We start from the raw sequence: 14,910 nt of genomic DNA on the forward strand, positions 1-14,910 counted from the left end.
AATGTAGTTACTAAAGTGAACTCTTTATCATATGAGGTACAGCAGTTTATATCAACTCCCTGGTGTCACAAACACAACATTGATGTGATCAATTCTACATGTTGAAATGTAACAGTAATTTACAGTAATTAGAGTTCATGTACTGTTTTATCCATAACATTCACTGTTTTAAAGGACCACTTCACCACTTTTCAACCTATCTTCATATAATTGGTCCTCAATCATGATAAAATGGCACGATGTCTTTCTACTCAGTCTAGGCTGTGGACAGTTCAGAAACCCGTCCACCAGTGACATCATCGATGGGGAATCCAAGCTAATATATACTGCAGGCTTTCTAGTCCTGAAAAGTTGCAATGCGAAAATGGAAGCCATCGTTCTCACGGTAATACAACTCCAAACATTTTTGTAAAGAAATCTTGTTAAAAATAAATCCGCCTAACGATGATTTCACTGGTGGACGGGTTTCTGAACTGCCCACATCCCTCCTATGAGACACAGACTGGGTTCTGAACTGCCCACAGCCCTCCTATGAGACACAGACTGGGTTCTGAACTGCCCACAGCCCTCCTATGAGACACAGACTGGTTTCTGAACTGCCCACAGCCTTCCTATGAGACAGACTGGTTTCTGAACTGCCCACAGCCCTCCTATGAGACACAGACTGGTTTCTGAACTGCCCACAGCCCTCCTATGAGACAGACAGGTTTTTGAACTGCCCACAGCCCTCCTATGAGACACAGACTGAGTAGGAAAAAATGGTGCAATTTTATCATGATCATTAGTGAGGACCAATTATATGAAGATAGGTTGAAAAGTGGTGAAGTGGTCCTTTAAGCTCTGTCCACACGTACAAGGGCATTTACAAATAAACATAGCTGTGTGTGTGTGTGTGTGTGTGTGTGTGTGTGTGTGTGTAGGGGGGGGGTTCATCCACGCAAACCAGTTTTGACGAAAAATCGACTACCTTTTTCCACTGACAAACTAAATGGAAACTAAATAAAAACTATATGATGACTAAAACTAAGACTAAATATACTGACTGAAATAAAATGTTAGGAAGGGACTAGTGGACAAGAGATCCAGTATAAGTCATTTTACAATTAGTTGCATGCTGAAAATAGACGATCTACAAGCTCAGAGGTTGTGGGCTTGTAGATCGGCTATTTTCAGCAAGTTATGCCGTCATTACGACGGCATCAAGGCCTGCCAAAATACATTTTGTTCGACTAAATCAACTGTAGATCTAGTCGACTAAAATCTTATATTTAGTCGACTAAAACTAGACTAACACATTACTAAATGTGCGACTAAAATGTGACTAAAACTACATGAAAACTATTCAAGAGACTATGACTAAAACTAAAATCAAAATTTGCTGTCAAAAACAACACTGACGGAAACACATTTCTGGCCATCTTTGAGAATCTTTGAGAATTATTAGTGAGGACCTATTATATGAAGATAGGTTGAAAAGTGGTGAAGTGGTCCTTTAACTGTAACAAACTGATTTGGACCAAACCCAGTTTCATCACAAACACTTTATTGATCTATCTGTCTGTGGTGTTAAAATGGAACAGATGGCTGTTATTCATTGATTACATGTTACATTACATAGTCTCCCCTTTATCTGAATAATGGAAATATGAATTATCCTCTTGAACCCCAGCATGACTATTATGGGGGGAACATTTCCCAAAATAGCAGATCTACAAGCTCATTGTCTATTTGAAACCCCCCACCCTCACCCCCCCACAGGCGGGTGGTAGCTCCAGGACCACAAAGGGTTAATCAGGTGCTGCACATACACAACTATTACTAGTTAATGCATAACTCTATTTCACAAATTTCACAAAGTGTTGACCGACATGGAGCGTCGTACCATTCTCCATTACGCAACACAGCACAGTCTGCTCCTCCACGGTCATCAGGCTGACCAGGGTTCCAGTACCTGTAGAAGGAGAAACATTAATACATTACAATACCTTCACAACAAGGATTTCATCTGAATGTTTAGGTTTTTTTAATCATGACTTCAAATTATATTACATTATATATTTACATACAAATTAACTGGACAATGAAATAGACAACGGATACAGAGTAACTGTTGTATTATAGCCTTTGATTCCATTTAGAAATAAATATGAAGATTAAATAATGTGAAATGTAGTTTGCTGAAAATAAATGTAGTTAAAATGTTTTCTTTAACCCATTCTGGGCGGGAACCCCTCTTGGGGTTCTGTACTACTGTATGTACAGTATTACAAAAATAAAAAAAATGTGATGCTGCTATATAATTATTTTAAGTTTCTCAGAAAACTTAGGTCAGTATTTAGAAGGTGTTTATAGAATCGGCCTCAGTAGAATAATGAAGGTAAAGTCTTACGTTGTGGTCAGTGGTGTTCCATCCACCCACTTCCACACTCCTTCTGTCTCTCTGTCGGTCAATCCAATCCACACATTCTTGTCTCTGCCAACGAGTCCGCCAACAAAGTCCTGGACAGACAAGCAGCTGGTTACTGAAGTACAATCTGTACAATACTAGATGTGTGTCTCAACTAGATGGAGTAGGTTACAGCATGCACGCACGCGCACGCACGGACACACACACACACACACACACACACACACACACACACACACACACACACACACACACACACACACACACACACACACACACACACACACACACACACACACACACACACATTTTAATCATTTATTTATGTCCACATAAGAGATACAATACAAGGACACAAATATTTACAAGGTGCTGTACAGAGTGCAATCAGCAAATCCCGGACAAATACCCACACACCCTTCAGGGGTACAAGTAACAGCCTCTTCGCCATATTTGGCGGCTACCGATAGTGGAAGAGATTGCACAGAATTTCGCGAGCCGTTTGGCTGCTTTTTTTGGCATCCCAAGTTGTTGGAAGCCTCTTACAACCAAACTGTGTACGTGTCCTAGGCTGCCGAAAATAAACACAAGTAGATTGCACCTATAGCGTAGTTCAATGATGGTCTGGAGGAGCGGCTGGTACTTAATGACTTTGGTCATAAAGGCTTCCTCTAAGCTAGAATCAAAGGTGCAGGCCATTTCAAGAATGAAAACTGATCTGTTCTCTTCATTGACCACAACAACATCTGGTGTGTTAGCAGATAGATGTGCAAAAAAATCTGTATTTTCAGTACAGAGTTGAAACATGGAAGTTTTGACACAGGAATGTTTGTACATTCTCACAGACAGTGCAAAATGTTTAGATATGTCCTTTGTTATGAGATCAACTATTCTGTCGTGGCGTGCTATGTAAAGCCCTTTATAGGCATAACAGCCATTCAGAATGTGTGACATGGTTTCTGTAACAAGCCCTGTGGTGTGATGCAAGCAATGAGGTGCATGGGTGGAGGGAAACCAGAGGGAAAGGTTGAGTCTGGTGGGAAGGATCTGTAGTCTGGCTTTTACTGTAAAGGTGATAATGTCCTCATTGAGAGCTGTGTTCCTTATAAATGAATGGGAAACAGAATGGTCAGCATGGGGAAGGCAAGCCAGTTTCCCCTGGAGTTTGAGTCCAGTCCATTGTTGTTGTTGCCGATGTTGGAACATATCCAACAGGGTCCACCGGGCACCCTTAGGTGTCAACAGGTGGGTGTGTCCGCTGTAGGTCACTGTTGCTCTAACAGAGGTGAGAGGGTCAGTTATTATGTCCTCAGAGACCTCCACAGCCTCAGGGTCAGGCTGCGCCCACTCCAGGGACACACCGGCTTGGACGCAGAGGTCGTTCAAATCCGTCCAATCCGATGAGACTCCGAAGCCTGGGGAGCGAGTGTCCAGTTTCCCACTAGGTTTCCTTTTGAACCCAAGGAAGTGGGGCGGTGGCTCCCTGGCTAAAGGGACCTTGAGTCTCCTCAAATCGAGGAACAGGGAAGATCTAGCTAGCTCCCTAACATCTCTATCATCATTATTCAGCATGCTCAATAGATGTGATATGCGCATGCTGATATAAATCCATGACACATTCGGTACACCCAGCCCGCCCCCCCACTGAGGATGGTGAATAATATCACGGGTGCTGGGTGTGTTCAGGGCAAACCACTTGCGTACTAAGCTCACTGTTTTATTGTTCATTTCGCTTAGTACCTTCTGCTGGAGGTGAACATTGGAGAAGAAGTGTTGGACTTTAGACGGTGCTATTGGTCTAATGGCCTCTAGCTTCATGGTTAAAGGTAGAGAGCATCTGTCAATAAGGTCCAACCTAGATGTGAACTCGGACAAGATGATGTTAACTTGTTCCTTCCATTCACCTGCAATGTTAAACTTATGCCCTAGATAGGAGTAGTATGTCTCATGAAGGGAGAACACACGTATGGGTTTGGTGGCTATTCTGAAGTCAGGGCATGTGTTAGAGTGGTACCACCTATTTCCTCCGCTCCTTCTCTCATACAGTACAGCACATTTCATGTCTTTAACTTCCAGGCCTGACCATTCCAGAAATTAATCTGTCCTGGCGAGCATGTTTTTGATTACTTTCTCTTCCCTGGAAGCCAACTGGACATCATCTGCGTAGCCCTGTACTGGGTTAGGTGGAATCACACTGTGGGAGGGGGCACACAGACATAACCACTTTAACCACTGGTTGAGGGCAATTATAAAATTAACTGCGCTCCAAGGGCAGCCAGTCTTAATCCCTATCTTTAGAGGTATAGGTGGAGTTAGCTGTTTTCCACAGATAACCTGGATGGAAGACTCACAGTAAATATCTTTCACTACGTCGATGTACACTTGAGGTAATTTTATTTCCTCAAGTGACCTGATCATGACATCATGTGAAAGGGTCCCAAATGCATCTCTAAAATCAAGAAAGACTGAGTACAGTCTACATGACTCGTGCTTGAAATCACCAACCCCTGTTTTAAGGCAAAACACATGCTCGTTCATACCCTGCCCTATATATGCTTTTTGTTTGCAAGACACACACACACACACACACACACACACACACACACACACACACACACACACACACACACACACACTCTTACCCGTTCTTCTCTACTGTTGATGACCACCAGATGACCATCAGATCGGTTCTGACAGTATTCTCTACTTTGCTGCCATGTTTTCTCTTCAGTAGACATGAAGTAACAGCTGTCTCCAAACTTCGTCCATCCAACGGGACACAGGTCTAAAAACATCAAACAGGACATTTACTGATGGATTTTCAATGTACTGATAATCAATTCTAACACATACAGTTGTAACGCGTTCATTTCTGGCGTGTGTGAACGTCACTTTCTCACGTTCAACTTCGTTCAAAAGTGAGTGAGCCTTCCAGGCGAAACCCCAGCTAAACCCCACCCTAACCACTCCTTAATATCTAGCGGAAAACCCACCAATAAGCCCTTATCCAACACAAATTAACTAATCTTTCTCAAGCCGCACAATTTCACTGGAGCGCGCAGCGTGCATATGCACGCAGACAGCAGACACATACAGTCCTACATGTCCCGACCCAAACACTGAGGAGGTAAAGTAAACGTGTTTATAATGTGCCACGGAAAATAGATTCCAATTGCTTGTTATTTTTGCGTCGATGAGGTATGTCGTACGTGTCCAACTGTCCATACATAATCGCCTCGTTCGGCCAACAAAATATATCTCCCTCCCTCCACAGAAGCACAGTGATGCCTGATTTATTCTTCGTCGTACACGTGTTCCATGCTGAAAATAGTTGATCTACAACTATTTTGTAGGCTGTGGCTGTGAGGCTGTGAGCTTGCAGGCTGTAAGAACTGAGACCCTTCACAATAAAAGCATGTAGCTTTCACAAGTTGGCCCATAATAAAGACAAGGAAAAGGATCAATCCTTAAATTCGGTGGCATTTCACATTGCAAAGAGCTATTTCTTGACCAAAATGTAAAAAAAAAAATCACACCCGTGTGAACTGGGTGGTGCAACCACCGGCACACGGTAACTCTGTCATTTCTCAACCGTTTCGGACGCGGGGCGGCTTCTATATGGCTATGGGCTGTGGCAATAATAAAAAAAGAACAAAAATAGTTCCTTTTTTGGAACCATGAACTTTAGTTCAAAATGTTGAATTAGGAACTATGAACAGAACTAGTTCCTTTTTAAATGTCTGAACTGTGAACTGAACTAGTTCATAAATGAACTTTCCCAACACTGTTTAGCCTATCCTCAAGTATACCTTTCTGGTATTTCAGTGAAGTATTTCAATGTTTATAATACTGTATACTACTACTACTACTACTACTACTACTACTACTACTACTACTACTACTCTTAGAGGAGAGTATATAATAAGATTTGTTAAGATTTGTGTATCAGCAGTAGTGATGGGTTTACTCAGATTTTCTACCTCTAAATCCCTGGTAATGATTACAATATCAATAATACACAATTTAATATTTATTCAACTTACTTCTCTCTCCTGCTGTCTTACATTTCAGCTTCTTTACTTCAGCCTTCAGTTGGGTCATCTCCAGGGTCAGGTCAGCCTTCAGTTGGGTCATCTCCAGGGTCAATGCTGCAATGTAGTACCAAAAGTAGAAAAGACGCAGTACAGTAGTAAATGTACTTAGTTACTTTACACCAATGACAGTGGTGAGATGATGAAACATTTGAGACACATTCCACGTTGAAGTAAAATCTGATTCCCCCCCCCCCCCACCACCACCCACCCCTTTTCCCCTCACTGTATATGTTTCTTTTCCTTTTTTACCTCCTTTACGATGAATTCCTGTTCTGTTCTTTGACTATATAGAAGTGTCTATTTGTACATCTCTAAATGTTTTGATGAATTGAATTGTCTACTCAGGCTTTTGTGAACACCTCAGACAATGAAGTTGCTTGATTGAGTATTTAGACATTTTGATATAGGCCTACATTTTATCAGACACTGCCATATAAACTCATTGTAACTTCAAACTCCATTTTAACCATGTTAGAGTTACTGAAGTGAAAACACGTCTCTGCTTCTGGTAACTGTCCCTCTCAAGCTACATTCAAACCTGCATAGTTCGAGCAGCGCGATTACATACAAAGTCAATGAAGCGAACGGCTGCGCCCCTCACTTCACACATGTGTGATTTTATTTTACCAACGCTTTACCTGCGCGACCAAAATGAAACGACTGGAAACAAATGTATATCTTCAGGTCTGAATGCACCTTAATGAATGTTAGACTCATTGGAAAGACACGTCCCTGCTTCTGGTGCCGTGTTTTTTCAATTACTTTTTTCATATAATTTAAAAAATATACAAAACAAATTAGAACGTAATTTGAAAATCAGTGGTGGAAAGTAACTAAGTTATTTTACTTAAAGGTCCGCTGACATTCCTAGAATTCCTATTGCTGGTACTGTACATCAAGTGGTCTGACTGAAAACAGTTTGAAAGTGCTCGCGACGCGCTACGGCACTAGCAACAAGTGGCTACTAGGTCAGGCTAGCGTTTTTGACGGTACATTTAGCGTCATATTGGCTATAAATGTCATTGAAAAAAAATATTTTTTCGCTCGAATCTCTTAGTTAGAATGCAACTGAGGTTGGCGTGGGGTTTTTTAGGGGAACTGCAGCACAATCGCAAATTTCGGGCTCGAGTCCCACGTTCCCCCGGTCACCAACACCCCTGTCTGCCCGCTCTGAGCCCCGCAGCGGGACTACGGACTACGGACTGTCTGCTGTTGCCTCTGCCCGCTCTGGGAGCTCTCATCCCCGCAGCGCCTGTCTAATGTACCGCTGTTCTCTTCCCTTCCTTTCTTCCCCTCTCAGCCACAGGACGAAATGTATACCCTCTGCAATACCTTAGTTACCACAACATTGTTCAAGTGAACTTGTGTGTTTATTCATTGTAAATAATAATCAATATCGCTATGATGAATTATCGCCCTGGTTGTCCGAGCCGCTCCGCGGGTTTGAGGCACTTTTGGCCCGGGGAGGCTGCGTTGCCTCTGGTCCCCGCAGTGAGACCTGATCATGCAGGCATACTATAACACACACACACACACACACACACACACACACACACGTGGGGGCGGGACCTCTCTCTCTCACACACACGCACACACACACACACACACATACACATCGCATCTTGCAATGGAGGACGGACTCTGGCACCATTAGCGAAGCGTTATTTATTATATTTGAATTGTGAGTCTTCAGTGAAACAGTGGTGGGGGCAGATGACAAACTAATTTCTAAATCTAAAGTTGACCTGGCTCGTCCTCCTCCATGCTACTCTGCTCTGAAGAGAACCATCGTGTCTTATACAAGCGAGCTGATGAAGCTTTTTTGGAAAAACCAAAACCCTATGATGAAGGGCAGGGGGGGTTGAAACTAAAGAGTTTTTTAATCCAGTGTGTCCTGCGGTTCAGTCCTACCAACCTCACTGGTTGATCTCCTTGACACTGTCTGGAGAGCATGGACAAGAAGCCGACGAGATAGAGGAATTGATTTAATCGGCACTGATTTGTACACCAGCATGCCACGGGCACATGTGGTCACTTTAGGAATAGTTTCACTGAGATCCTCGACCCTCAAAACATAGGTCTAGACACCTTATTTGTTCATTTAAGTGCAATATTGGCTGAGATATAGTGAAAATCGATTAATTTGATAATGGAGGCACTCATTTGCATAAAAATGGTAGATGGGACACTTTGCAAACTTTTTAACATAGCTTATTCAAGTAAGAAATATTCCATGATGTGGAGTGAGTTAAAACTCAGTCATTCATTCATTTATTCCAAATGTATAGCTGATACTGACTGAAATACAATTTTCACCGATTTGAGGTATAGTTCATAATTTTGGCGACAGAAAGAGTAATTTACAAGATAGAAAGGTTATCTTGGGCTCAAATTGAAGCTTGGGGATATGAGAAGTTTTCTATATACAAGTGAGGCAGTGATACTCACCATAATGTGTTGGAAAATAACCTTTGTTGTTATTAGTCAAGCGGACACCATATTTTTTGGTGTTTCTGAGGATGATGTGGGTCATATTTAAGAATATAATGGTAGCAACCATGTCTATTTATGTAATTTTAGTGAATTAATATTTGCCTTTACACAATTTCGCCAGAGCCATATACCAAAAAGGGGGTTTTGAGGTAGGTGGGACATTTTGACAACTTTTTATCATAGCTCATCATTTTCAGCACATTCTTTCCAATAAGAAAACACTGATTAGAAGTATAATTCCGGGGGGTGCATGATACCCCCTTCCAGTGACTGTACTACACTTTCAGCTAATAGTGAACCTACTGTGTATAACCTATATCACAAAATCATCAAGGCATGTGTTGGAGCCAAAATGCTTTTGTTTATTTTTGTTTTATTTAAACAAATGTATGATGAATTTAACGTGTCCTTCTTATATTGAGTTTGAATACTACTGCTGCAAGAAAGTGGATGTTCTCAATAAATGGATTGACATATCCAAAAGAGATTCAACGACTTGATATTGAATTAATCATTGCACGTGTCAAACTAAAGTTCAACCCAGTTGCCCTGCTGTTTAGCCTAGAGGTTAGTATAGTCACAAGCAATAGGTTCTGTGACCATCCTCTAGCAACAATGTTTTGATGATTGATTTGACCTCTGTGGACCCTTTATAAATGTTTTAGCCCCCATGTCCCTCGCAAAAATCCCGGCATTTTTTGCTAGAGGGCCAAATTCAAAATGGTGCACGGCGCCATAGCCAAAAATGGACTTTTGATCCAGATGACCTAGAATCATGTATGAAGACACTTTTTCATACAAGTCAACCATAGGGCTGACCCAAAAAAATCGATTAATCGACGATCGATCGATATGCACGGGAATCGATCTTGAAATAAAAAATCGAATAGTCATTAAAAAAAAAAAGCGGCCGCTTTTGGTCCGCGAGCCGGCCCCATTTGGTCCGCGAGCCATACTGCATGCTGGCGCCTCGCAGACCTCGCAACGCCTCCTCCCCTCTCCCCCCTCACTCGTGGTAACAAAAGTGTCCCTGATTCCCTGCCACTACAACCCCTTCGGATTCGGAACGCATCTTCTCCAAAGCGGGATTTATTGTCTCTTTTCTGCACTAATATAAGTACGGTAACTAACTATAATATTGCACTCTCAGAGACAGAGACGCTTTTTAGGTTGTGCGAACGCACAGGGCCTCACGGAGTCGCGCCTGCGAGTTGAAATGGAACGGCTTTACGTGTCTCTCTCTCTCTCTCTCTCTCTCTCTCTCTCTCTCAAAGCAATTCTCTCTCTCTCTCTCTCTCTCTCTCTCTCAAAGCAATTCTCTCTCTCTCTCTCTCTCTCTCTCTCTCTCTCTCTCTCTCTCTCAAAGCAATTTTCTCTCTCTCTCTCTCTCTCTCTCTCTCTCTCTCTCTCTCTCAAAGCAATTCTCTCTCTCTCTCTCTCTCTCTCTCTCTCTCTCTCTCTCTCATATTTCCATTTTGCATCAATATTATACTGCCATGTCTTAATACAGTGTTGCTTTTTACAAATAAAATAAGCAAATTAAGATCACAAAGTTAGTGTGCTACTTTGATGGGAATGTGACGCGATTAAGAACAGCTGCCTGGGTGCTGTGCGAACAGTGAATCATAGTTTCTTACCTTGTGGCTCGTGCTGGTTTAAAGAAAGAAGAATTATAGGCATAATCCAATTATAATCCAAGTTTTGTTTGTCTGGAGGATGGAGATCCAACACTATGTCATATTATTAAAGTAGGCTAAGTAAACTTTAAGAAGAGCTGGTCAGTGAGAGGCTGCTCCGCTCTGCTAATTGATCTGACCTATATTTGCGCAACTGACTGGCATTTGGTAGCCTAGTAATTATACTTATTTGGCAGCACCTGCAATTCAGTAACCTACAGGCCTACACATTTCAAAAGGCTTTCATATGCTATTAATCTTTTTTCTAATAAGGTTTGTCCTTATAGATAGAAATGTGATCATTTTTGTATAGTTTTGGATATTAATGAATTAATTATTAAAGCACAGGGCCTCGCATTTCTCCCAGGCAGCTCTGATTGCGTGCGCCTCGCAGCAAGCACTCGTCATAAAGCCTCGATTAAATGACGCTTTATTTCAGTTAATTTTACGGCAAGATAATGAAAATGCCTTTTCTTTACATGCCGTTCGTCGTGTGCTGCTGTGCTGATTTGGATTATATCTTTTTTATTTGAGAGGTAATGCCTGTGTCAGGTAGTTTTATTTAATGTTGACTTGTTACGGTCGGATGTTTTATTGTAAGCCTAATTATTTGTGCGTCACTGCTTTCATGAAGGCTGCTACAATTGGGCGGATTGGGTGAAAGCAACAATTGTTGCTTATTGTTAAATAAAATAATTGAGACCAATCCAAGCATGCGTTTCTCTCTGCTATATCGTTGTTTTATTTATTTTAAGCCTAAAACACCGGGGCTCCACCGGGCGCAGCGTCGCTTCGTTTCGAAGCGTCGATCATCAAAAGCGTGATCGAAGGTCAGCCCTAGTCAACCATGAGGACACCATTTTAATCATAAGACCTCGTTTTGGCCCCGGATTTCAAGATGGCCACCATCCAGTAGCGTGAAAACGTAACTTTTGAATAGAAAAGTAATTTATTTAGGGGTTTTTTACAGACACAAAACACATTCAGAGCATTCTGTGTCACTCATTTATGAATCATCTGATCATGAGTCCACCCTCATTTGTGCATCATTCAAATCCTCCTCACTCTCAACTTCCTTGTCCTCTTCAACTAGCCCTGGTGCAGGTAGGTGTTGGGAGAGCAGGCCGCGTGTGGCACCGCGCAACTGTAGAGAACAGTTGCACCGCTCACTTCACAGGGGTGTGATTTTTATTATTACAGTAGAAGTTTACAGACCAAACTGTAAATAAAAGGTTTACATGACTTTCTGCCCCGTATATAGCGAGCTGTATTGAATAAGCAGAGAACAGAATATGGGACAGAGTTGCACCACTCACTTCACATGGGTGTGATTTTTAGTACATTATTATTACATTAGTTTTTTTCTTATGAAAGCAGAGAGTCTTCTGTTTCATACGGTATATAGTATTTATATGTCGCTATAGGCCTTATTTTGTGAATATTGAGGAGTTCACGTCCATGTCTTCTCTGAAGTTATCTGGTGGGCACAAGCTGCATTCAATAACCAATTACTGTCTAACTGTACATGGGATCAATGTTTACTCTTTTCCTCGTAAAAGTACACATTCAGGGCTTTCATTCGGTGTATAGGATGTATAGGATATTTATTGGGTTCAATTTTATATCTGCCTGTCAATGTCTCTGACTTTAAACCATCCATAACTCTGCTCGCTGTTCAAGATAACCACTTCCAGGCAAATGCAGGTGTTGCAAAAAGGTCAATATCTCCAGAATGGAACATGGTAAAATCAAAATGTATTTTTTTAATTGAAGTGGACAAGTTCAGCTTTCTTTTGATGTATGCGTGTGATTCTCGCTATAAGAGAACATTTTGCTGTGGGCCCCCGAACAAGGCCTTTGTGCAATGTTAAACGGTAGCAACATCCAAATAGGCCTGCCGAGATCTTGTAGCAATCAAAGTGTTAAACCTCTGAGAGGTAAACATACTGACCTGCATGCTGTCCTTCCAGTTTGCTCTTAAACCTCTGAGAGGTAAACATACTGACCTTCATGCTGTCCTTCCAGTTTGCTCTTAAACCTGAGAGGTAAACATACTGAGTTACTGACCTGCATGCTGTCCTTCCAGTTGGCTCTTAAACCTCTCGAACTCCCAGCGGATGTCATCGGCCTTAGCCAGACAGAACAGCAGAAGCAGCAAAGCAGTCTTCATGGTGAAGTCCAGATTGTGAGGCTAACATGCATGACAGCCTCTATTTATTGGAGGTTCAGACCCTGAATATTGATCGGTTCGTTCAGGGGGGGAGTGACAGCTATATTGTATTCCTGTTTCTCATTGGATGGAGGCGTGGAGAAGCATGTTTAGATGAGAGAGAGAGAGAGAGAGAGAGAGAGAGAGGAGGAGTAAGGTATGTGTTCCTAAGGCTGCATGACAGTGGTTCTCAAAGTGGGGTCTGCGGACCCCCAGGGGTCCTCGAGGGTCCTCAGCAAAACGAGGAACAATTTAAACCTATGTTATTTGGTTCATTACAAGCTGAGCTGAACATTTAAAAATAGATGCGTAATTGTGAAGAATTTAGAATAATGGGCCCGATTCACTAAGCAACTTATGCTCATATTTTGAACGTACCGTGATTTCCAACAGTTTCTACTTCACGTGTGGGATTATTCATCTTTTTTTGGGGGGGATGGAGGGGGGAGGGGGCGTGACCTTGGCCGTAGGCCAGGCACCACTGTAGAGGCTCCAACGCATAATATCTGGGTGGGGCATGCATTTCCAACTTGCATAGTTCCAAGTAGGCCCACCCAGATATTATGCCTGTGTCCCTTTTATGCCCATATATGTAGTTCTTTGTCAGGCATGCCCTTCACTGTTTTGCAATAACACTGAATATTTTGTAATGATGTTGACAGTGTGTAAACACGTTGGTGTTCTCAGGGGCTGGGCTGCTCCATGTAGCTCAAAGGTTCACTCAATATTTAATTTGAACAGCAGAAAGAGACCTTCAGTGTTTCCCCCCAAACACACACACACGTGTGTGTGTGTGTGTGTGTGCGCGCGTGTGCTACCGATAACCAGAGTTGTGTTCTTAATGACACGACGCCGTTGCGTGCCATCAAGTGGAACTGAAGTCTCACTGTCACACTCAACGGGTGTAGCAGCGAGTGGGGAGAAGCTGTTTGAAACGTGAAGTGGTTGGTGTCCCGTGTGCTTATGTTTACTTCTACGCGTCTGACCAGTAGCAACCACCCAGCCGCCTTGGTCCCGTGGCTGTGTGTGAGCGGGGGCTAGGCTACCGTTTGCACCGCTAGCTAGAATTGTTTCCAACTCGCTGAGCCTCGCCTCCAGCACCGCAAACAGGCTGCACTTGTTACACACGTCCGAAGCAACAAAGGCGTCAGGGGTGTAACTATACATATTGCATACGGCGCAGGAGAGAGGGCTAGAGCGAGAGGCGAACCTGCCGGGAGGGAGGGGGTGGTGGTTGTGGTAGAAAGCCATCGCAATCGCTCGGCCAAGCCGACAGAAGGAGACGGTCGTTCCGCCAAACAACCAACCCGAGCAGCGATAAGATCGCCACAAAGTAGGATAATCAACAGTGATAGCGTGTGTTTGAATCACAGCAGCGCAGTACAATAATGTTTGCCGTTCGTGCTGCTGACAACACAGCCGCCAGACAGCATACAGGCAACACAGAAAATGACGTAACAGGCTTACCGTCTGCGAAAAGGGTCCGAGGGTAACACGCGCACGCACGTGGGCAGTGGGCAGTTCAGAAACCCGTCCACCAGTGACATCATCGATGGTGAATCCAAGCTAATAGAAACGGCATGCTTTCTTTTCCTGAAAAGTTGCAATGCAAAAGTTGAAGCCATCGTTCTCACGATAATACAAATCTAAATATATTTTAAAACAAATCTTGTTTAAAAAATAATCTTCCTAATGATGATGTCACTGGTGGACGGGTGTCCGAACTGCCCAAAGCCCTCCTATGAGACACAGACTGAGTAGGAAAAAATGGTGGTGTTTTATGATGAACATTAGTGAGGACCAATTATATGAAGAGATGTTGAAAAGTGGTGAAGTGGTCCTTTAAGATGGCTCAGGGACCAATCGGCAAAATTCCAAAAGTCCAAGGGCTGCAAGCTAAAATGTCAATATTATTTTGAAACGTGTAGGCCTACACATGTATTTTGTAACACATGTATTTAAGACTACACGATTAGTCTAAAAATGAAGGAAACCAAGTAAAAAGCCACATTTCAATCTATAAGGCCAATT

At 42.6% G+C, this 14,910-nt stretch overlaps 1 protein-coding gene across 1 annotated transcript; it reads right to left on the bottom strand.

Moving 5' to 3' along the window:
* Window positions 1-1,744: 1,744 nt before the first annotated feature.
* On the bottom strand, window positions 1,745-12,870 carry LOC306940244 (C-type lectin domain family 17, member A-like; the record flags this gene model as incomplete). Its single annotated transcript, XM_079525267.1, has 6 exons — window positions 12,738-12,870; window positions 6,472-6,555; window positions 5,050-5,192; window positions 2,390-2,499; window positions 1,883-1,951; window positions 1,745-1,769 (listed from the first exon to the last, which is right to left on the bottom strand). Exons 1-6 carry the CDS (start codon window positions 12,838-12,840, stop codon window positions 1,745-1,747), a joined length of 534 nt encoding a protein of 177 aa, XP_079381393.1. The 5' UTR covers window positions 12,841-12,870.
* Between the last annotated feature and the right edge of the window lie 2,040 nt (window positions 12,871-14,910).

Source organism: Electrona antarctica, assembly GCF_951216825.1.
Source record: "Electrona antarctica genome assembly, chromosome: 16".
In the NCBI taxonomy this organism is placed as follows: Eukaryota; Metazoa; Chordata; class Actinopteri; order Myctophiformes; family Myctophidae; genus Electrona; species Electrona antarctica.